The sequence below is a fragment of the Vanellus vanellus genome (assembly GCF_965231255.1).
Source record: "Vanellus vanellus genome assembly, chromosome: 5".
Lineage (NCBI taxonomy): Eukaryota > Metazoa > Chordata > Aves > Charadriiformes > Charadriidae > Vanellus > Vanellus vanellus.
In genome coordinates, this window is record NC_138910.1 from 65,983,211 (window position 1) to 66,007,322 (window position 24,112).

The window sequence follows — 24,112 nt, forward strand, 5'->3', positions numbered from 1 at the left end:
ATGGCCTTGGTGACAATGACAGTAGGTTTGTGTTACTGGGTGAAGTCCCCGTCCCCAGAGAGTAGCACTGTGGGTGACAGCCTGTCCCGCTCGCAGCAGGGCGCGTATGGGCACGGTGTCATGGGAGGGCTGCCCGGGAATTTTTGCACAATCCTGCTGGGGCACTATCAGTTAGATAAGCTGTGTGCCTTATGGTCAGGTCAGGATAACCTGGACAAACGCAGACTGCAATAGTACCAGGTGCTTCCAGTGAATAAGGATAATTGGTAGTTTTGCTTACACAATAAATATTTTGGCTTTAACTATATTTCAATACTTTTAAGCACTAGTTTCAAAAAGTACTTCCTGTGCATTCAGTTGGTGAAGTGAGAACAAAAGTAGTTGTGATAGTTTTGGCTTAGCAATAACAACCGGCGCCTTTGTCCCGACCCCCTCTCCCTCAAAGGGTTTCAGTGGTTGATAAAAAGTTGATAACTCAACAAAATTCACTGTGCCTGTTAATAATTCTTCTATAAAAGCCGCACATTTTCCCTTGCAGTCTTCAGTTGCTTTTAGCATGAAGGGACTCATCCTGGCCCTGGTGCTCACCCTCGTGGGTAAGTTGAAGCTTTACCAGCACTGCTGAGCTGCGATGGCCACTGTGGTCCTGAACAAACTGCATGTCCTCCGGGCCTTTCAGGGATATTTACAGCTCAATTTGCTGAAGCCCTTTTACGACTTTGGCTGTAAACTATTAAATTTCTGTGCCTAAGCTTAGCAGCAGGGGAAAAGCCGAGGGAGCGGTAGCTAGCGAGGGGGGCTGGCATGGGCTTGGTGTCCCCGGGGGGTGTGGGGTGCACATTCCTGGTTGTTTGCCAACCATTAGCACACTGAGAAAATGAATAATACATGTGAAGTGCCCACAGAGGTGAGGGGTTTCTCACGCATCCTTCTCTTTCCTCCCATGCAGGGGGCCAGAAGCAGGACCTCGGTAAGTGCCACCGCCAGCAAGCAGTTCCCACGCTGCCCTCCCCTGCGGCTGTGCCCGCTGCTTGTACCTATTTTTCGGCAGCAGCAGCTTCACCCTTCTTTGCTGGGATGGTTCTTGCGAGTAACATCACAACAATCACAGCAAAGGAGGTGTTTCTCTTACATTTTCTTTTCGATTTCAATAGAGCCCATTTTTCATACCGGCAAGACCTACCTGTACGGCTATGAGAGCTTCATCCTGCACGGGCTGCCCAGCAGAGGCCTGGCAATGGCAGGGGTGAGGATGACCTGCAAGCTGGAGATCAGCCATGTGTCCCACAGTGACCACCTTCTCCAGGTAAATCCCCATGGGCATGGGAACCCACCCACCCGCCCACATTGTGCAGCTACAGACGTTTGCTTCATACCTCCAGGCTGGTAAAATAATTGACAAAACAATGCAGAGCTCACACAAAAGCTTAGGGCCCTTCCCGGTGCTGAGATGACCCCGTAAGCTCAGTGTCAGACCAAGCAGCTTCGCTCAGGCAGCGATGGTTTCCCCAGTGCAGGCAGAGGTGTGGGCATGGGCACGGGGCTTTGCACCCCTGAGCTGTGCAGGGGGAGAGCTGAGGGCACCGCTGGAGTGTCTCCAGCTGCAGCCAAACTGTTTTGGGTTACGGGTAGTGAATTACAGAAAGCGCCACAGGCTTCCTTGCAGCCCACACCTCTGCGGGAGGGAGGCAGAGCTGCTCCAGCTCTGCTGCCATCAGTACCTGAGTCCTCGTGACTCAAGCTGCCTTAGGTTCATCATGCAGAAATATGGCAGGCAGCCACTTTAAAGAAATGTCCTTAAGACAGTTTTACTAAAGCAACACTAAGCTGGAGTATGAATGAGAATTCAAGCATGAAATGTTCATGTTTTTCAACCTGGTCCTGAGAAAGGCTCGGCGCTCGAATTCAGATATCACATGAGGAAGTCCCATCTGTCTCCACTATCTTCCTTTTGATATTCTTCATGCAGGCATTAATTCAAACATGAAGGATTCTAATGGTAATGCTTGTGCTTGGCATAATGATACCAGAGCTGGAAGCGCAGTTATTAACTGAAAAGATTAAACGAAACAACTTAAAATACAGCCATGGAATGAAAGACCACAGAACAGGGACCAAGAAGACACCAAGTGGGGAGAAAGCTGTAAGAGAGCGCTGAGCGTTCAACCTAGGAGTTTACTCAATCTGTAATCCTGTGCATATATTACTGAAACAGTGTGAATGAATACCTATTATCAAACTTTAAACGCTGCTGCAATTTCAGGCTCTCTGTAACCTTGCTAGAGCTGCTGTAACTTCAGCAATTGCAGACAATAGTCTCGAGTAGGATTTAATTTGAGAAAATGTGACAAGAGGCAAGCCACCCTTGCAGCAATGGTTATAAATGCCTAAAATAAAATAGAGCAGTAAAACCCCACCATTTCCCTCTGTGCAAGAACATATCCTTTTATGTACGAGGGTGGGAGGTGTGCGTGTAAGTGTATGTGTATGTGACTAGATAGGTACGTGCATGCAGGCACACATTTCCCACTAGGTAGCAGTCAAGGACTTGTGTGCAAGCTTTACAGCTTGAGAAACAAAATGATGACAGCCGCTTCCAAAGAAAGACGACAGCTCCTGCTGGGCCATCTCCCATGTGAGGTCCTGCGGTCATCTCTGCTTCCCCATCAGCTGTGCTGCGGCTTCGGCACTCTGGGATGTGCTGGACCTGGAGCAGGAGCCAAAATAGTCCCCGTGTGTTTAGGCAGGCAGCTTGAGCAATGGCTTGGCTGCCTTGCAGACTGAAGGAAGATCTCACTGGACATCTGGGGAAAACGGGCAAGTATCCTTTCTGTACAGATTGCTGGCAGCCGGTGTTTCATTCACCCAGCAAGCTTCACCAGATTTGCTGAAGTTTTGAACGCTGCTTGCACAATCTCATTTTTCTGGCAGAAGTCCTTCATGCAAATTGCATTTGAAGGGCACTTCCTAGGCCCAGGGCAGGAGTCTGAGGAGGAAAACATTTCCTCTGCTCTTGGTCAAGCGGCTTGTGTTCAGCCGTGGATTTGAAGTGCCTAGTTTTCCTGTTATTGCACTATTTCAAACTGATGGGGAACAGGATGAATGTTTTCCTAATGTTATTCACAGATTCGATCACCAAAGCTGGAGGAATTCAATGGCTTCTGGCCCACGGACCCCTTCACTCCATCTTCAAGACTCACAGAGACCATTGCTGCATGCTTCAGCCAAGCTTTTAAGTTTGAATACACCGAGGGAAGGGTTGGAAGTATTTTCGCCCCTGAGGACTGTCCCATCCTGTGCACTAACCTAGTGAGAGGGATTCTGAACATGATGCAGATAACCATCAAAAAGTCACAAAATGTGTATGAGCTACAGGAGGTTTGTTTTGTCCATTCTGATTTTACTTTTATTGCCATTTTACTGCTATATAGTAGCTTGCCTATACATACACTTCCCAGGAAATTTTCTTTGACCTATTTATTGCTGTTTCAAGTGGAAAGTTCATTGTGTTTAATCAATACTCACAGGCCGGGATTGAAGGCATCTGCCAAACCAGATACGTTATCCAGGACGACAGCAAGAATAACCGTGCCACCATTTCCAAAAGCAAGGACCTGACCAACTGCCAGGAGAAAGTGGTGAAGAACATGGGAATGGCGTACATCCGCCCCTGCCCCACCTGCCCCCTGGTACGAGCAGCACGGTTGGGCGTAAGCCACGGCTAAACACTCATACATCACACTGATGCTACTAGGGAGTTTGGCTCATCTCTGCTAATTAACTTCCACCTGTTCCTATTTCTGAGTGGGTCTCTTTGCACTTCTAGAAAGTCAGAAATGTTAAGGGCACGGTGATGTTCACTTACAAGATGAAGTATGATGACAGAGGCGCCTTGATGACGTCTGCTACATCCAAGCAGGTGTACCAGATCTCTCCCTTCAATGAACCCAACGGGGCAGCAGCCATGGAGGCAAGGTAGGAACCGTGCATGTCCTTAGCATAGCTGTGATTATCAGAGCCAGGAGGAGATGCCTAAAACATATTTACTGTTGATTTGTGAGTTAACAAGAAGCATCTGGCCTGTGGGCTGCAAAGGGGCCAAGGCACCATACATCCCTTGGGATGCCCAGCCAGGTCCCGTGTCCTGCCATTTGGAGGTTTTGCTGGGGCACCTAAAACATTTGTCCAACCTCTCAGAGACTTTGGCAAACTCTAAAGAAAGCTTTTGCCAGTCCTGTGATGTTTCCAGATAATCCCGAGCAATGCATAAACAGAGAAGCGCACGATCTGTTTGTGGTCAATGCAACAGCACCCCTCAGTCTGCTCCAACTGCTGTACGTGTCCTCCACACACACAATGCAGATAAAGTCTACTGAGGTATTTTCTTCTTTCCTTTGAAGACAAGAACTGTCTTTGGTCGACATTAAAAGGACTCCCATCAGTGCACCAAAAATTCAGCTGCAAAACCAGGGGAGTCTTCGTTATCATTTCTCGGGAGAGCTACTCCAGATGCCAATTCCTCTAATAAGGATTAAAAATCCAGATTTACAGGTATTAGAGGCTTGTTTTTCATACTCTTTCATTACTTATAAGGTTAACAGATCATTGCATAATTATTTTAAACGTGGATCCTTCCAACTGTCTGTTTTTTCCCACACAGTTAACAGAAATACTGCGGCAATTAGTTCAGAATAACGAGGAAGGAGCCACTAAAGAAGCTTCAGCCAAGTTCTTACAAATGGTCCAGCTTTTTCGTGTAGTGACCTTTGATCAAATTGAGTCTTTGTGGGTGCAGTTTGCCAACGACCTTCCCTACAGGTAACCTTATTGCCTTCAGCCAGGATCTCCGATCAGAGGCACACTGGGCAATAGGGATAATGAATTCTCCTCTCCCTGGCAGGCACTGGTTCCTGAGTGCCATCTGTGCTGCTGGAGCTACTGACACATTCAGATTCCTGAAGCAAAAAATTCATGATGAGAAGCTGAACATCTGGGAAGCAGCTGCGACTCTCCCTCTCGCCTTCCATTTCGTTACACCCAACAAGCAAACCCTAGAAGTTGCCTCAGTGAGTACAGATTGTTCTTCCTTCTGTTTCCCCCTCACCCCTTTTAAAGGTGAATTCACAGAATTATAAGTGAAAGATGCAACATAATTCCTTCTAAATTTGTAAAATGCAAGCTATTAACAAAAATGGGGTATGTTTTAGAAAATGTTTCCAAACACTTGTTGCCAAAATTTTGCTATGGCTTTGATACTTGGTGTTAAAACCCACAAATCCTAAAAAATTGCTACTGATGTATTCTTGGAAAAATATTTAAAAAAAAAAAAAGGCAAACTCAAGAAAATAATACCATGTAACTAAAATCTAAAGTACATACTGTACAACTAGAGCAAGTCTATTTACTTTTATTGTAGCTGAATGACTAGCATTAGATTTAACTTCTGAAAATATTTAGGAAAAATCCAAAGCAATTTTATCTATTTATTTCTCAAATGTAATTTCCACTAAATACCAGCTCTAATTATTAGAAACGTTAAAGACTGCTACTTCTTTCTTCTGCAGACTTTTCTGACCTGTCCCCAAATCCAGAAAGCATCAATGCATAGAATAATTGTTTACCTGGGATATGGCAGCGTGGTAAATAAATACTGCGCTCAGACTTCACTTTGTCCAAATGAACTTCTTCAGGTAGGTGACTCTCATTTCTTATTCATAAGGGGGTAGAAATTTTTAAAACGCCTCTAATTTAGCTCTCACAGTGCTGGCAATTAGGTAACACGCTGTTTACGTGCCTCACTCTTAGCTGTGATTGCCTGCAAAGTTGCAAAGACAGAATGAAACACTTCGAAAAATCTGGTCTTAACAGTTCAGAATTTCAAATGTGAGTGGAAGAAGCCTATGGGGATAATGGAACCTATAAACAGCCTGAAAACGTGTTTAGGCATGATAAATTTAGGATTAAAGCAAAATAATGATAATTCTTCTCTCTACTTTTACATTAGGTAGAATGTATTTTAAAAAAAAAAATCTATTAAAAAGGCACTAAAGAGTGAACATAAGCAAAGCTTTAGCTATGTCACAGGTTAGTGCTTCCAAATTGGCCCTGCTACATAATTGCGTGTCACTGTCAGAAATATTCAGGACATTGTCCTCGGACTATGCCGCTCTGGCTCCTTCCTCACAGGGACCACAGCACCGAGATGGCCTGCTGGTGTTTGAAATGTGTTTAAATCTTCCGAAAAAGAGTGAAAGAAAGCCAAGCCACCGGAAGGGTAATTTGTCTTCTCAGAACAGCAAAACCATTTAAGTAAACTTGCTATCACCATAGGAAGTGAAAAATATGGCAGTGTAACCCTGCAGCTGTGCAGACCCGGGGGCTGCAGGCTGGCAGGGCTGGTGGAGGCGCCCCAGGGAACCACTGAACCCAGCATCAGCTCAGGGCTGCTCTTGAACTTGAAACAGACTCTCTGGTGCAGGTGTCCACCTAGCATTATCTCCTACGCTCAGGCTCAGGCACAATTTAAAATCAATTACCACACTGTGTAAGGAGAAAACCAAGTTTGCTTGTATGTTCCGTGATTGGCATCCTGATAATGATGGTGAGGTTTTTCCAGGGAGAAAAATATGAACAGATTTACTCAGGGCTCTGCACCAGTAGTTATTTCGCTTGCTATGGCAATGTATATTTTCATGTATTAATATAAGATTGTTACCTGGTAAGATTAACACAGTCTGCTCTGTTTTCAGCCGCTCCATGACCTTGCTACTGAAGCCACCAGCAAAGGTGATGCCAAGGATATGGCCTTGGCCCTGAAAGCCATCGGCAATGCAGGAGAGCCAGCCAGTATCAAACGCATCCTGAAGTTCTTGCCAACGTTTTCCCCGGCTGCAGCTTCATTACCAAACAGAATTCATGCTGATGCCGTGTTGGCCTTGAGGAAAATTGCCAGAAAAGACCCTGCAAAAGTAACTGAAATTATTATTTAAAAAAGATCTTAGAGGGTATGGTTTGGGTTTACTTAGTGACTCTGGAATAATAAAGCCATCGGGTAATGTCAGGAACTCTGGGCAGATTTCTCAGTTACTGGTCTTCCTCTTGCCCACACTGCAAATTTCTGACATCACCACATCCTTGCTGATATCCCGGGAAAGAGGTTGCCTTAGTCACTGTAACACTAGGTCCATTACTAATGGCTGTTTCTTCCAGCCCTGTTCACTATGCACCCAGCAATATCTTCATTTTCAGTGATAGGTCCCATGCTTAAGTATCTATTTTGGGTTTTGTTCTTCATTCACTGCAGATCACACACGCACAGTTTAGGAACCACTTCTCACTGAGAAGTTATGAGGTACTCACAGGTTGTACCTTCCTCCTCTAGGTAAGGGAGATCGCCCTCCAGGTCTTTATGGACAATACACTTGCTCCTAATGTCCGAATGGTGGCTTGTGTTGTCCTCTTCGAAACTAAGCCTGCTCTTCCAACTGTAACAGCTATGGCCAGCTCGCTGCTGACGGAGCCCAGCTTACAAGTAGCCAGTTTCACATATTCACACATGAAGGCTTTGGCAACAGGCAGGATCCCACAGCTCTATAATCTGTAAGTAGAGGAAGAAGTACTTTTTTTAGTAGGAAATGGTGATTTTTCTCTTACAGTTTTCTAAGAATTTGGTCACACTCAACTATCTTCATATGATTTTTATGCCTTTTTACTTAGATCTGCTGCCTGCAACATTGCCATTAAACTACTGAGCCCCAGACTGGACAGGCTGAGCTATCGTTACAGCAAGGTCATTCATGTCGGCGATTATTCCTGTGAGTACCAGGTGCCCTCTTCACCTTTTCAGCTTACGTAGCCAATGCCTCTATTTTGTTCCATGATTTTCATCCAAAATCCAATCATGGGCTGTGAGTTTAGTGCACTCTCGAAACAGAAAAAGCACAAGAGCCTCCTAAGATGCAAAATTCCCTGAGGGTGTTCTGCTACCCTCTGGGTATCTGCTGGGGAAAGCAGTGCCTGTAAATGGATTTAGGCCTCCTTCTTCAGTCACTATGCTTGTGTTGGCTCTGCACTAGAACAAAGTTCTCCTCTTGAGGTTGCAAACTTGAGGACCGGTGGGACTGAATCCTGGCAGAACCTCTTGTGATCTACTACAGCAAGCACCTGAGGTGGCTTACATGCACCAGACGCCTTGCAGACCCTAACCAAAATCTCCGTTGCTTTTTATTTCTGTGGTAGCTGACTATCAGGCTGGTGCCATTTGGAGGGTCTACCTAATGAACAGTCCCAGCACCATGTTTCCATCTGATATAATCACAAAAGTAAGAGGATATTATGCAAATACTGCAACGGATATTATTGAAGTAAGTATTTCATTAAACATCCAGCTAGATCCAAACCAGCTACAGATAGTATTACTTGTGAAGCCATTTGGACTGTGACGTAGTGTTTAACCCCGTCTCTGGCTGTGAGGGCAGATGTGGAACAGAAAATTTAGATAATGATTATGATTTTACTTAGGCTTCTTTGTTTATTTGGGTTTCTTGACACATATATTCATCAATGGATACATTCAGTATGGGCATGAAAATCTAGGACAGCAGAGGAAAGCTTATGCAGCAGAACATTCATTTGCCTACCTAAAGTCGCATGGCATCTAGGGTATTTTGCATAAGTACAGGGAAATAGCACCTGAAATTAAATTTCAGCCAGCAGTTCAGCCAAGGCAGCATGAAGCTCCCTGTAACAGCATGCAGGCTTCTTGGGCAAGCTTTGCAGCTTGGGCTGAGCTCTGCGCTGCCCTAAAATTATCCCTGATGACTGATTCAAAGCTGGCTCAGCACGTCCTCAGCATCTGCAGCCGTAGCCTGCAGTCATCTGCCAGGTAGACATAGCCTTATAAGTACAATGGCTTCATGAGGCCTGTATTTAGAGCGGCCTCAGTGAGTGTAATACTAGGTACAAAGGTTTTCCTGGGCTCTCTTGTGCTTGGGCTGTGCCACCCAATTCTGTTTCCTACAGGTGGCTCTCCGGTCACAAGGCCTAACCGAGCTTATCAGGAAGCAGAATATTCCCTTCGCTGAGTATGATACATACAAGACACTGAAGGAACTCGGTAAAACGGTATGTCTCTACACACCCTTCTGATCTGTTTGTAATACACAATTCCCGCCAGCGCCGGGGTTGCATCACCCACCCACCGAGTCGTCCCTTTGATGTTTCAGTGAGAAAGGAGTCAGTCATCCTGTTTGGTCACGGAAAGATGTACTTACTTTGTACTTACGCTGTCAACAGATGCCACCTTTTCACTCAACATGTGCCAGCCCTTAATGTACAATACAAAAGACAATGATGATGCCAGTAGCTAAAATTCATGTGTTTTCAAGTGTATGTTAAAACACAGTAAGTGGTTGCTCTTCTCCTTTAAAACGATTCTTGAATAAGATTTTTGTCCATGAGTCCTTAGGTGTCACCCACTTAGAACAGCAGAAATTACCAAGTCCTTACCTCATCCTTATGTGGGAAAATTCCCACTGGAGTCAGTTATGCAACATCAGAAAGGCCACATTGATTCAGACCCGTAAGATGTCTATTAGTTTTTGGCTAAGGAACCACGGTTAGTACCTTGAAATGGGATCTACGCTTTGCTAATACATTACTGTATTTGAAGTAACATTATCTGCTGCTTTTCTTTCTCCCCATATCTCCTGAACACCACAGCTTCTGGGATGGAAAGAACTACCTCCCGAAGACCCTCTGGTGTCTGCTTATGTCAAAGTATTGGGCCAAGAGATCGCCTTTGTTGACATTGATAAAGATGCCATTCAGCAGACCATGATGGTACTGACAAGGCTGTTGTCTTTTTTTGTCTGTGGTGCTGAATAATTTCCCTTTCCCATCTCTTCTTACGTACTTGCCTAACCTATTTCTCCGTTTTCAGAGTCTAACTGGATCATCAAACTGGCAGCCAGTGGTGAAAAAAGTGGTGGAAGAAGTCCAGCGAGGCATTTCAGGCCAATGGACCCTGCCGGCGATGGTGACTGAGCTGCGGCACATTGTCCCCACGGTGGTCGGTGTGCCGCTGGAGCTTAGTCTGTGCGGCGCCGTGCTGGCCCGGGCCGCGGCTGACGGTGAGCTTGGGATACCAAAATGAGCAGTTTCCCCACAATAATTGTGGGTCTGAAGTTAAATCCCTCTATAATCTTGAAAAATACTCTTGTAATGTGGAAATACCAGTGTTGGGCTACCTCCAAAGGGTTTGAGAAGTAATTAGCATGTTTCACCTTGGACATAGTTGTATAACTCTGGTTTGGAGTAGCCATCTTTAAACTACCATGTAAAGTATTTAACAATGTAAAACCACTGCCCACGTGTTAACTGCTATGCTTCTTGAAAACATTGCACCTCCAGCATTTATTGTTTTTCTGTTCATACAATTCCTGTTTGTCTTTTGCAGTGGATATACAGATGTCACCACCGTTATCTGACAATTTTAGACCTTCACAGTTGTTGGAAACCAACATGGACATTCATGCTGACATCAAGCCAAAGTAAAAATGACATATATTTTCACAAACACACACAAGCATTTATATTTATATTTGAAATAGATATGTGATTGCATGTTGTTATATAAGGGTCTTGGTCATCCCAGATTCGGGACGGCTGTGCTAGTCCAGAGCAGTGAAGTTGTGAGTGTCCTGGTTTGAGGCCCAAACCACGACAGTGACAAAGTAACACACATGCTTTATGATCCTGCAAACGTAACAACGTGCACTGTATCCCACAGGACACTGTGCCGTTCTGCCGTTACTAAAAACGCTCACTTTTGTACCTGTTCAGTGACTAAAGATACTAAGCTGTGAAGATGTATTTGTTTACATACAAAAAGGTTTTTACAAGTTCAACAGAGAATAGCATCACCACCAGGCACAAGCTGGGGGGATTTGAGGAGGCAAAGGGAAATGCTTCTGGATCTCCAAAAGCAAATGCAACAGTACTAATAACAATAATAGTAACAATTATCCTAATAATAGTGATAATATTAATAAACAACTAGACACAATCTGAAGGTAGTAGAGATTCCGGCATCAGCTTGTCCTCAAGCAATGTATCAGTGAGAAAGCAGCGAGAGAGTCCATGTTAGCTTTGTTTATCAGACAAATCCCTTCACCTTTTCCAGCGGCACTTCAGCTTTTTTTTTATCATGTTATATGATACATCTCTTTATCCATCAGTAGTGGCTCTTACAATAAAAAGAACAGCATGAAAATGCAATTTGGCATTTCAAAGTTAAATATGTGCATATTAATCTGTAATAATGTGTTTTTATTTCCACTCTTTCAGAGGATATTTTCATATGATTGCAATGATGGGGATTAATACACAATACTTTCAGAGTGGTCTTGAATTTCATGCAGAGTTCAGTGCCAACACTACAATGAAATTTGATGCCAGGATAAACATGAAAGAGAAAAATTTGAAGATTGAAACGCCTCCCTGCCGTCAGGAGGTTGAGCTCGCAGCTGTGAGGTACAGAAGAGCTTGTTGCATTTTGCTCGTTATGTGTTACTGAGTGTGAGCTCCTTGTTACAAAATCATGAACATACAACTCTTTGTTAGGCTCTGCCATACCTTGGCAGCCACGTAAAGCTTAGTATTGTCTTTTTTTGCACCAGCAAAGACAGATAAGCAAAATCAGATGCTACTTGTGTGCCATTTATCACCTCCACAGGAGTGAAGCGTATGCTATTTCAAGGAACATGGAAAAAGTAGATTCTGAAAAGAAATCCCAGCTTCTCCCCAGAGGAGAAGTACCAAGTATCTCTGACCAGCCATTTCAGCCATCAGAAAGATCTTCAAGACCTGGCAGTTGGAAGGTAAGGAGGCCTCTCACCATCTGTATTGCAGATGGGTAGAGAACAGACAGCTCCTCAGAGGGGCTGAGCACGCCCAAGACAGCAGCTGGCTAACCAGATCACAAACACAGAAACTGTGAGACTCAACAGGTGCCTGACATATCCCAAACCGAGCCTAACATAAGCCCCAGTGGGTTCAAGACTTGATCATTCACAGTCTCACCCTCATCATCTCATGCAGGTAGGGTTGCTTTGACAGCATGTCTTCCTACTTCTTTACAGTCATGGGGAAGGTGTGTGAAAGTCATATCCTTTGTACAATGTTCCTTTTTTTTCTGAGCCACAGCAATGTGGAAAAGATGGTTCTTGGGCAGGTTATATCCCAAATCCTGAGGTAATCCCTGCATTGGATTGCAGAAGCTCATTCTCCTACTTGCTCTTCAGCTTCCGAGGCTGATGTGGGAAGGATAGGTTGACTTGCAACAGGAGGGCTTGTAGCCCAAAACTGATGCAGAGAAATAGCCCTTCCAAAGAGTGCTTCAGGTTCTCATTGGGAGCATGTTTGTGAAACATTGCTTGGGAAAGGCTGGGCAGGAGAGCTGTGCTCTTCCACAGAGCACTTTGGAGGAAACCTCACTGCTTCCAGTGCTTGGATCTCTAATTTTAAGCAGTGCTTCCTTACTTAGGCAGGACTGTCATCATTCTCTTCAATAGGAGGAAAGATTTTAGCAGCTGTGACAATTTTTTTTTTTTAAATATCTTTATTTGCCATATTTTTGTTTAATGCAGCAAAGCAATATTCCTAGTGGGATATCCAAAGGATACCAGCAAGGTTCAGAAGAGGCACATCACCACAGTGTAGGAAGAAGATTTTATGCACGCACCTTCTGTGGAAAATTTGAGAGTTTGGGATGTTCTGCTTGTCTCAGCCTAAAGTCACAAAATTCTGCATTCATAAGAAAAACCTATCTGCACAAATTAGTTGGAGAACTTGAAGCCAAAATAGTTTTAAAGCCAGGTACAGTCACAACAAAAAGCTTTTCCGTCAATCTCTGTGAATGCTGCTCAAGCAGCACAACCCTGGAATGTAAGTGTCTTGACTTTAGTTCATGCAGATGCTGATATTGACAAAATACAGCTGGAGATTCAGGCAGGATCCAAAGCAGCTTCCAAAATAATTGACACAGCAAGCTCAGGATCTAAGGAGGAGGATGAGACATCTCTGTATGAGAACATACAAGCTAAACTGAAGAAGATTCTAGGCATTGAAAATATGTTCCAGGTAAGAAACTTTGAACATCAGAGAGGGAAATATTTCCCTATAAATGAAGCCAAGGGTTTCCAGCGTGGAAAACTGGCATAGGAAAGCAAGGATTTTGGCTGGGAGGAATGGGTCTAGATGAGTTCTGGTGCAGCTTCTGCAGCATGCAGGGCCAAGAAGTTGTATTTCCTTGAAAGCCTGTGGTGAGCAGCTTGTCTGACACCCAGAGCAATGTGACAGAACAAGCTATAAATTCATAATGCTTTGAACTGTTTTTGGAGGTCGCAAATAAAACACGGCACCGTAAGAAACGGATTCACAGAAAAGTAAAGACTGCAGTTACAGACCTCTGGGCAGAGCCCAGCGCAACACCCCTCTCCAGTTCATCCTCTTCTTCCACTGCTTCCTCTGCTGATGGTAAAGAGCCTGGAAATGAACACAAGAAAGATGAAATAAGGCAATCTGGGAAAAAGCATGGCGGCAGCAAGAGCAGCAACAGCAGTGGCAGGAGAAGCAGCAGCAGCGGTGTCAGCTCTGCTAGCAGTAAAATCTGCAGCAGCAGCAGTGGAGAAGACCGCTCTGGAGACAGGCACTGCAGTGGGGACAGTGAATATTCCAGCGAAGAGGTAATTCACCCAGGCTGGACCCTTTTATATTTCTTGTAGTGAACATTTGTGTGCATCAGGAAATTGTGCCCACAGAACATGGACCAAAGAAAGACAAAATAGTCTGTTGAGCGTAGCTGTTCACTGCAGGATGAACGAGGTAACCATCTACCAGAGCTTTTTCTCGTTATCCTCTTCGGTTCTCTAAAGCATTTCAGTTCAAGAAGTTTCACATTTCAGAAGATTTCAGTTTAAAATGTTTAAAAAATACAATTTTGTTTTGCCTTTTTTCCATACTCGATACTGAACTTTTTAACGCATTTGTCAAAAGTTAGTTCTTTGTCTTCTCTTACATCTTCTTACACACTGTCTATTTTCACAGGCAAATCTACCTGTTTACCAGTATTGGTTCAAGCCAGCAGATGAACAGGTACATTTACTGCTTGTACTGTGAGCAGGGCCTACAACTGCTCTCACTAACTTTGCTGCAATTAGAGTTTAGTTGTCTGAGAATAAAAATATGACAAATTAATTCTGAAACAACTTCCAGTGGTAAACAACTTGCTTCAAGGTGATTCTCTGTTTTTGCAGGACCCAGGGAGGGAAGTCCTGAACAGCAGCATCAGCTCCTCCTCTTCTTCAGCTGGCACCTCTAGAGACACGTCTCAGGTGAGTGTCTTTATCTACAAGAAATGAAAACATTTACTTTAGATTTCCAGCTATTGGGTGTTTATAACAGAATAGGAAAAATATGGTGATTTAGCATATTAGGTAATACATAGAAAGAAAATGAATTGTTTCCTGTTTTATAAAGGTGAGCACATTGAATAGCCATTGAATGCTTTTTTAAGGTTCACTCAATACAGGCTACTTAATTAACGAAACTGGAATGTATTGCTGTATATGTTGAAATTTGTGTTACTGAGTAAATAATTTGCTATAAAAATGAGAACTTGACAAGTGCTGACCTGCTTGAGCAGAAACTGGTTTCAGGTATATTTTTTATTGCATAGCTCTCTGTAAAAGTTCAGGTTTTGACTCTTTTGTTCATTAGTCCTTCACTGCCAAGTACTTCTGTTGACGTTAGCAGGACCATACAAAGCCTTTGAATAGACCTTGACTTCGCAGTAATGCTCCAACGTTGAGAGCAATCCAGGTGTTTGTTCAGGAATGACTGCACGGTACATAGTTAATGGTACCTGGTCCCTCTGTAAGAACTATTGTAAGAACTGATGGAATCTGGAGCAGATTTCCTCAAAGGAAAATTTCACACTTTCAGACAACGACCTACATGCCTACAAAATTGTAAGCCTTACTTTGCTGAAGCACCCCCTCTGCACCAGCATCTCCCAGTTGTTAGTGCAAGTAGCTTGAGGGAAGAAGGCAACCAGATCTACTTTCTCCCCCATCCATTTCCATATAACTTGAATTCACCTCTCTTGTCCATCTTTTCACCACGTTACTAGTTCCCTGAACTCTTCTCAGTCTTCTCCAATGCTCTCACCGCATACACCTTCTTCCTCAGCTACAGCCTTGCTCTTTCCCTGTTTCCCCCTAAGCCCTCGCCAGCTGTCTTGCCTAATCCTTCTATGGGTCTGTCACTTGGACCTGGCAGCAGAGGGGGGAGACCCGCTGCCCCACAGCTCATCCCACCTGCAACTCACCCGTGGCCAGGTGGGAACTCCTGCCCCACAGCTCAGGTAGGGCAGTCACAGCCGGAGCAGATGCTGCTGCCGGGCACAAGGCTCTGACTTTGAACGGGGGCACGTGCTGCTCCTCATGCTTCCACACTTCAGACTGCACTGAACAGATTCCTCTGTCAATACAAATTATCACCATTTTAAGCAGGTGTCTAAATTAACTTTATCAAAAAGACTATTAGCTAAACTACAGGTTGGTTAGAGAGCAGTGCTGAGCTGGGTGTTGTTGTTTTTTTATACAGTAAGGTCCTACTCCATACTTCCTTTTGTTACACTGAAATTGCTTTTAAAAAAAGATTCCCAACACTACTTTTTTACTTACATAGGTCAGGACAGCTCTCCCTTGAAAGACTGTGGCAAAACTACAGATGAACTGAACAGATCAAGCAACGATCTATGATGCTGTCCCATATTTTACATAAAAAGATTTTTGAATTAAACTTTTCCTTTACGAATACTTTTTATCTGTGGTTTTAATATAGTAATTTTAATGCTTTGTTTATGTCTTTGGTCTCTATTTCATCTCTGCTGACTTAAGCCTGAATTCTTGGGAGACAGCAAGTCACCAGTGGTGGCTGCAGTCCTTCGCACCATCCACAGAAACAAGCAGCCGACGGGATTGCAGCTTGTACTGTACACTGATACACAACCTGTGAGATCGAGGATACAGATGTTTGCTTCAAGCATCACAGGATCAAGTAGATGGAAACTCTGTGCTGATGCTTCAGTAATAAATTCCCATAAAGTATCGGTAAGTTTAAAATAATGTTCAGCTCAAATGTAAATGAAATTTAATGATCTGACTATGTTTTATACAAAAATATATATATTCCTCTCTACTAGGGTTCTCTTAAGTGGGGTAAAGATTGCCAGGACTACCAGATTGCTACTCAGATTGCGACAGGGCAATTTGCTGCTTATCCAGCTATGCAGATGAAGCTGGAGTGGCCAAAAGTACCTTCAATAGTCCGAACAACTGCAAGATGGTGAGATTTTACTTTAGTTTTTGAAAAATTCACCTGTGCCAATGCTCCAGATAATTACAGACTGAGTTCTGCAATTTCTGGGCTGGAAAAATTCCCCTTAGCCAATATGATATTATAAAATCAGATTACACGTGTCTGTTTTTTCTGTGTATTCACTCCCTCAAAGCCTAGTGTATTTTAGTTTGTGGGAAAACTGGTGGGATTCATCTAATTGGACGCTTTTAATTTAAAGTTCCTGAATTAGGAAATTGGTCTCCTGATGCTTCCTAATCGATGGAGGCTCAGAGCAGAAGGCTAACCTTCATTCTCTGAAGGCTAACCTTCATTCTCTTACCGACTGTACAGGGAGAGTAATTTCCTAACATAGGCACTTTATCTCCAGCTTCTGAAGAAGGTGATACAAATACTTCTCTTAAGGCTTATTGCACACTAAATAGCAAATGTTGTGTAACAGTATAAGAAAACTGTAACTGATGGGTTCGGTTCACTTGTCTATCCATATACATATAGTATCTATTGTATTCATTCATTCATTCATTGCAGTCATACATGCATTCGCCCACAATAACATATAGATCCATATCAAAGCCTAATCTTTTTCCATAGTGCTACCAAAATACAGACACATATAACTCAATTACTAAAATATGCATGCAACACAAGCTTTCACGTTAAAGGGATACAGGCGATTTGGTTAACAGATGTCTACCAAAGAGGCTATTTTTTTATATTAGATTGAATTACCTGAAGTGTTTTTATCTGCCCTTATTATAGGGGATGAAACCATCCAATTGACTACCCTGGAGCAAAGCCATAGAACTCAGCTTTGTTCTGCTCTGAGACTATGCCTTTTTTTTAAGGAATATTTTCTCTATTTCTCTATTTGAGCTCCAAACCTGTAAGGAAACCCAATCACGGAGGTCCTTCTGTCAACCCATCGACAACCTCAGTGGGTGAAGGATCCTTGTTAAAAGTTACCACCCCAGAACTGACACATTAATACAAGGTCATCTATTTTTTAGCATTTTATTATTTTAGTTTTTATGTAATCAGTGCCTAGTTTTTAACTCTGAATGTTTTTAAAACAAGTTGGCTATACTTTTGTTCTCATTTCACTCTGCCATCCAGTCTCTTGAAGATGTTCACCCATTAACAGTTAAAATCGCCTGCCTGTCCTCCCATACACAACACCATGTATTACCAAACCCCGATATAAAATGTGCACAGAACGCATATTGCTTTAAGGGGGTATTTTAGTCTGAACAAATGATAACCATTTTTTTCAAAGATGAGTAGTTTTAATCACTTACTTCTTTTCCAGGTTCTACTCATTTCTTCCAGGAGCTGCATATGTGCTTGCATATTCCCAAAGGCAACAACGGGGTCCCTCTCACCAGGCAACCTTGGTTATAGCTCTGACATCTCCACGAACCTGCGATGTGGTCCTCAAGCTACCTGAGGTAACTGTTTCCACTATCTTTTATCCTGGGGCATTCAGTACTTATGAAATCAAAGGTTAATAGCTTTTTTTACCCATTGGTTTTATTATTATTATTATTTATTAAACTATAAAGAAGCTCCTATCACAAGGACGTTATATTAATGCAGTTGGTTTCATTATGAAAATATCTTACAACACATTTCCCTTTCTCATGGAGCATGTAAACATGTGAAATAAGAAACAGCTTATGAAACAACCGGTATGATTGATAGCACACTAAGAATAACTTATTAAATAGACTACCACTCCCCAAATCTTCAGGAAGACGACACGTTTTCCTGTGTCTTGGAAAAGATAATAAAACCAGGCTGTACAGAAGCGTGATGGCCAAATAGCAGCCCTCAACGTATAGGCAAGGAGAGGGTGTGCATCTTGTCAGACTGTGAGAAAATGTGATGTACAACTCCCCAAAAAGATGAAAATTGGTGGATATCAAACTTCATTTATAGCACTGCTATTCTATAGACTGCAGCTGTGTCAAACTGTAGAGGTAGAGCTATTTCATGCTCTAGACAGAGGATGTGATTTATTTTTAGCTCTGACCTAAATCTAGATTCTAGTTTAGATTCAGTCAGTACAGCCTTCTTTGAACAATATAGGAAAATGCTATCTCATCCCTACGCTGTATTTTGCATTTACATTCATGTTTGTTTTCTGACTGATTTTCAGCTCACAATTTACGACAGAGCCATCAGGCTTCCCCTGCCATTCCCTTCAAGTCGAGGCACACCGACCTCAACACTACCATCCCCTGACCAGAATGTCTTTTCCCAAGCAACACTTACAATCCTTGAAAACCTTAAAGGTCAGCAATTAACTATCTGCACAAACATTGATTGACTTTGCAGATTTTGTAAATATGATTTATACTTTTGACATAAGTTGAAAATGTTTTACATTCATTTAAAAAATCAGTTGGACTTCAGCTAGAAATAAACCCATCTGTATGAAAATTGTGAGGCTGCAAATATGTAAAGAAAAGGAAACTTATATAATAAGATTAAATATTCAATTCCATGCCAAATAGTAATTCTAAATGCATCCATTCCCAAATGCATCCATTTCAGCTTCACTGCAGAGATTGCTCGTGAAGAAAAAATCATTACAAAATTTATGAGAGGGACATCTAAGCAACCCCAGATTTGGGGTGCTCTGCTTGATTAGTGCTGTTATGTAGAAGCTAAAACAGCTTCAAAAGTATACCTATTAATTTCACCTCCTGCACTTGATTTTGGGCTTATTATTTCATTAATGCTGTATTAAGGGCTAATCACATTATACTTACTTAGGGTAAATTTCCAGTGGAAAAGCTTTACGTAATCCTGGGATAAGGAGTCACATTTTGCTCGAAATCCGTGGACTAATATTATACCTATGCATATTTCTTTGGTAAACACCTAAACTAGTCCGTATTAATTAAAATTTTTGTAAAATAATTTCTAATCAGAGCTAGTAGGATTTGCAACAAAATACCATTACAGTGGAAAAGGGAGAAGTTCACTCTAGTGTGGGTTTTTTTCCACGACATCTTCTGACTATTTCTAATCCTGCTTATGACTCAATAAAGGTAGCAGCATTTTAGTGAATTTCCTCTAGTGTTAATGATATGTGAATTGTTAACAACATTTGAGAAATTCATTTGACTACAACAAAGTTACAAAAGCCAAAAGGCCACAGAGTTCCACCAGCACCAGCCATGAGCAGAATTTATCTCAAACAACGATTAAATCATGAGTGGGTTACACTGCTGTACAGTGTGTCAAAAAACTAAACTGGCGAAGTTTTGCTTTCATATTACCCTAAATTCAGTATTTCAATTAAAGGAATCATTTTGCTTTTACGTGGGAATAGGTAACACCAGAAAATGGTCTCTTTTTTTTTTTATTGCAAATCTAAAATAGAATAACTGTCATATAAAGTATAAAAGGCTTGCTTTTGACTGATTTTTTTTTTTCAGCTCGTTGTTCAGTTTTCCAAAATACGATCACAACCTTCAATGGAGTTGAATTTAACTATTCAATGCCTACAAATTGCTACCATATCTTGGTGCAGGACTGTAGTCCAGAACTGAAATTCCTCGTGGTGATGAAAAGACTTGAAGAGTCTGCTGACCTTACAGCAATAAATATCAGACTCGCCAGCCAGTAAGTAATTGCAAACTTAATGACAAATAGATGTCAAGCTGAACATGCTATAAACGTGACGACCAGACTGTTAGGGCAGATTGGTACTCGCATAAGACTCATGCAAAGATTACTGACGTCAATGGAAAGATTTCTAGGAATGTCACTGGGATTTGGGACTTTGTCTTTCAAAGGTGCTTCTGAAACATATCTGAGGTTCACAGTAACCTAAAGTCTTTACTCCCCAAAATTCTTCATTAATTTGTTAGCATTTAACCATCTCATTGCAGTTCTTAGTAATTAGGTAGACACATAAACTATAAATCCGAAAGGGATTATTGTAATCACTTAGTCTGGCCTGCTACGCTAAGCTAGTAATTAGAATCAATTAGCACCCACAATCATCTCAGCAGAGATGTTCAGAAGTGGACAAAGCTAAAAAGGGAATTACTTATCCCAGATTAGAGGCACTCTCTTAGGTCATCCCTTAGTTGGTGCATAATGTTCTAATCTATTTGAAATTAATTTAAGACACACTTTGTTTCATCTGGGAGCAATCACCTGTGCCATCATAGGTTCTTCTTTAAAAGTATAGTCTGATAGTCCAGGTTTTATGGGATTATGCATACTGAAATCATTGTAGGGAGTATTCTTCAAAGCGCATAAATAGGCTTTGATCCGTAAGGTTTCATTACAAGTAATTATTTATTTCTGAAAATTGTGTGCCTAACTGTGCGATAATGTTAGAGAAACAGAGAGAAACTAGTATTCCCTGCACCTGTTTTGTGGAAGAAAAGAAGGATGCTAGTTTTATAGGCTCTATCTTTTGTGATAAAGACATTCTTCATCACTGTATCATACCTGATTGTTTCATACTACTGTCTGGATGTGCTTTTGATGTGCCTGAGCTTCATATTTCTTCACTAGAGCAAACACAGCTCTGGAGAAAATACTACAATACACAGACTATTCAGGCTGTAAGAGAACCACCGTAGGGAATCCAATCTTCCTTTGAAATGTAAAGCACCCTCAATTTATGCGAACATAATAGCAATTATACTGTTGCACAGCAAGGGTCCCTGTAGCCTGGTGTCTTCCTGCCTGAACTGTGGCCACAAGCAGACACTCAGAGATGAGTAAAGCCAGGGAAAGGTGTGTTGTGAGCATTCCTCCTGGCACGCTTTCCTGGGGTCTCTCAATCTTCCTCCCAAAGGGTTGTAGGTGATTCATGCCAGAATGATATGAGCATCCTGCAGTGTTGGTTATACCAGGACTAGAAATTGTGAGCCGAGTAGGGTGAAGGAGAAGCATTTGTTTATACTCATTTCCTTCACTTCAAGTGAGGTTGACATGTATGTTTCCGATGGACTCATCCAGTTGAAGATTAATGGTGTTCAGGTCCCAACAGATGTTCCATACACATCTAATTCTGGTAAGACACTCACATTTATATTTCATTTAATCTTTTCTGATGTTTTGAAGAAGGAGAGGAAGTGATCCTGCAAACATGTCTCAAGATAAAGATCACCCTAATTTGAGAAATAATTAGGCGACTTTAACATAACTTCACGCTAGCTTTCATAGGGGGTGGCAAGAAAGATGAGCAAAGAGATGCTGATCCTGTATATCTTTGCACAAACCAAATAATGCTGGGCTGTGGTACCTTGTGCTGATCACAGAGACCCACAGAAGAAGCATCTAGGTGTCCCCTGGCCATGGCCACCCTTGTCACAGGCCTTAGGCTTGTTCCAAAGCAGGGAGCAGTACGGTCTTCTTAATTTCCCCCATTGCTTTCAAGATACATTAGAGCCTGCATTAAGTCCCCAGGAGTTTAATGAGTGGTTCAGGTTGGACCCTAAAGCAATAGCTTCCTTTCAAAAGAAATCCCTTTTTGCTTTTTTTGTTGCAGATGCAAGCATGCTTATCAGCAGGGAAAAGGAAGGTTTGTCACTAAAAGCCCCGGATTATGGCATAGATAAATTATATTATGATGGGCATGGACTTGAGGTATATTTTTAAATTATTTTCAGTGGGTTTATTTTCAGAAGAGAAACATATTGGTGCATCTTTTCTTTATTTCCACAAAGATTCAGGTTGCTTTCTGGATGGCTGGAAAAACATGCGGTATCTGTGGAAAATATGACGCTGAGAAGGAAAGGGAGTATCAAATGCCCAGTGGGTATTTAGCTAAAGATGCAGTGAGTTTTGGTCAGTCCTGGATCATCTCAGAAGACCCCTGTGCTGGAGGTAATAAGTTTCTAACATATATCAGTGTAATCGCTTTTGACTAATTAATTAGTCACATGAATAGATGATTTATATTAATTGCAGTGTAATCACCTTATTTTTCACTATTTTTGTGATTAGTGGCCATAGACTAAAAAAATAATCTGTTTTTCCTGAGTTTGGTAGCGCACTGAAAGTTCTGATTTTGTTGCATTTTTATATCAGCTTCTTATGTGCTATGTAGTTACCTGAAGTTTGTGTGTTCCAGATAAAATCATAAACTTAAAACTCCCTAAGATGATAAGTTTGTGTGAAAAGTACGCAGTTCGACTGTTGACAAAAGAGATTTTATGTCATCCTTAATAGTTTCATTCTTTATTTCCATTCTGTTATTTTCAGGCTTTTAGTTTCCTAGAAAAAAAATATAAAATCTAGCCCTGGCTGTAAAACTCGAGAGCATTTGAGGTGGGAAATACCTGTTTTAATTCCCTCAGGCTGAAGATGAACCCTTCAGCCCGGAAAGATTATTCTTACCATCCAGGTCTTGCATAAAAATAACAACATGAAGGTATCGATAACATTAGGGTGCACTGCATTTGGTGTGGAACCCAGCCCTCTGGGCATGTGGTGGCTTTTTTGGAATATATTCTTAGATCAAGTTTTCCTGGGGTGTCTGGTCCAGAAAAGCCTGGATCACAGAGGCTCAAGGCGTAAGCTGTGCAGCCACGGCAAGGCAGGTGTGGTGCTAGGCACAGTGCAGAAGCGGATATATGCATCTCTCAGAGCCACTATTGCCCCAAAATGAAGTTTAGGTAAAGTTGAGTGTCAGTTGACCAGGTTTTTCACATGTATCTCTTTGGATTTGGACACCCATGTCCTACCTAGATCCTATTTGGTACGCCCCTGTGCTTGGGACAGTGCTCCACATGCCTGAGTCTCTCACAGCCTAAGCCACTGACAGAAAATCAACTCATTTCAATCAGATCAGTTTCACGTAGCTTGTGTCACTTGGTACATCCATTGGTCTTTGTTGTTGCTAATTCTACAAATTAACTCCAGAAGGTTATTTATGTAAATTCTACAGGTGCTTTAAGAGAGTTCATGTTTTCCAGGTTGTAAGCTGCAGCGCAAATTTGTCAAAATTGAGCAGCCGGCTGCATTTGAGAAGAAGGCAGCAAAATGCTTCTCGGTGGAGCCAGTTCTGCACTGCGTAGAAGGCTGTTCAGCCACCAGGAGCGTTCCCGTCTCCGTGGGCTTCCACTGTGTGCCCGCTGGTGAGCTTGCAGAACGGGTGCACACCACCACCCGCGTGTCCGACTGCGATCCTGTGAAAAACCGTGAGGTTGACAGTACTAACACGAGTACTTCGCTGTGTAAAACCCCCTCTCACACGACCTCTTTTTCCTCTTTTCTCATTTACAGACTCTGCTCTCAACCTGGAAGGGCAGATTAGGCTGGACCAGAAATCCGAGGACATCGTGAGCACAGTTTCTGCTCATACGGCATGTTCCTGCCACCAGCAGCCCTGCCCGGCATGATACCCCGCTTCACAGCGTCCCCCTTTTTCTGGGCATCAGCCCCGGACAGCCCGTGACCTGAGGACACGGCCGGTTTGGACAGTGAGGACAAGGCCCTGTCCCCTTCAGGGGAGCCTTTTTCTCAAGTTCTTTTGAGATCTTGAAAATAATTCTGGACACCCTTCGCCGGGTTTGATCTCTTAATAAACCGTTGCTCTGCAAAAGCGGTCAGTCAAGATCATTTCACTCTGAACGAGCGGTTCCCCCAAGGCCGGCCTGCCCGGGGCGCCGTGTGCCGCCCGCGGCCACACCACCGGTGCGGCTCCGACCCGGCC

General features: G+C 42.6%; 1 protein-coding gene across 1 annotated transcript; it reads left to right on the forward strand.

Moving 5' to 3' along the window:
- LOC309672529 (vitellogenin-2-like) lies at positions 1-23,798 on the forward strand (the record flags this gene model as incomplete). Its single annotated transcript, XM_082484057.1, has 35 exons — positions 1-21; positions 539-596; positions 1,155-1,306; positions 3,127-3,378; positions 3,528-3,689; positions 3,827-3,975; positions 4,401-4,551; positions 4,661-4,818; positions 4,901-5,066; positions 5,565-5,690; positions 6,750-6,968; positions 7,382-7,599; positions 7,717-7,814; positions 8,239-8,363; positions 9,022-9,123; positions 9,721-9,840; positions 9,941-10,130; positions 10,457-10,550; positions 11,347-11,532; positions 11,735-11,879; positions 12,648-12,876; positions 12,965-13,140; positions 13,401-13,745; positions 14,107-14,154; positions 14,316-14,393; positions 15,963-16,175; positions 16,268-16,410; positions 17,732-17,870; positions 18,581-18,716; positions 19,869-20,055; positions 21,375-21,466; positions 21,944-22,041; positions 22,122-22,281; positions 23,373-23,534; positions 23,683-23,798. 35 exons carry the CDS (start codon positions 1-3, stop codon positions 23,796-23,798), a joined length of 5,214 nt encoding a protein of 1,737 aa, XP_082340183.1.
- Between the last annotated feature and the right edge of the window lie 314 nt (positions 23,799-24,112).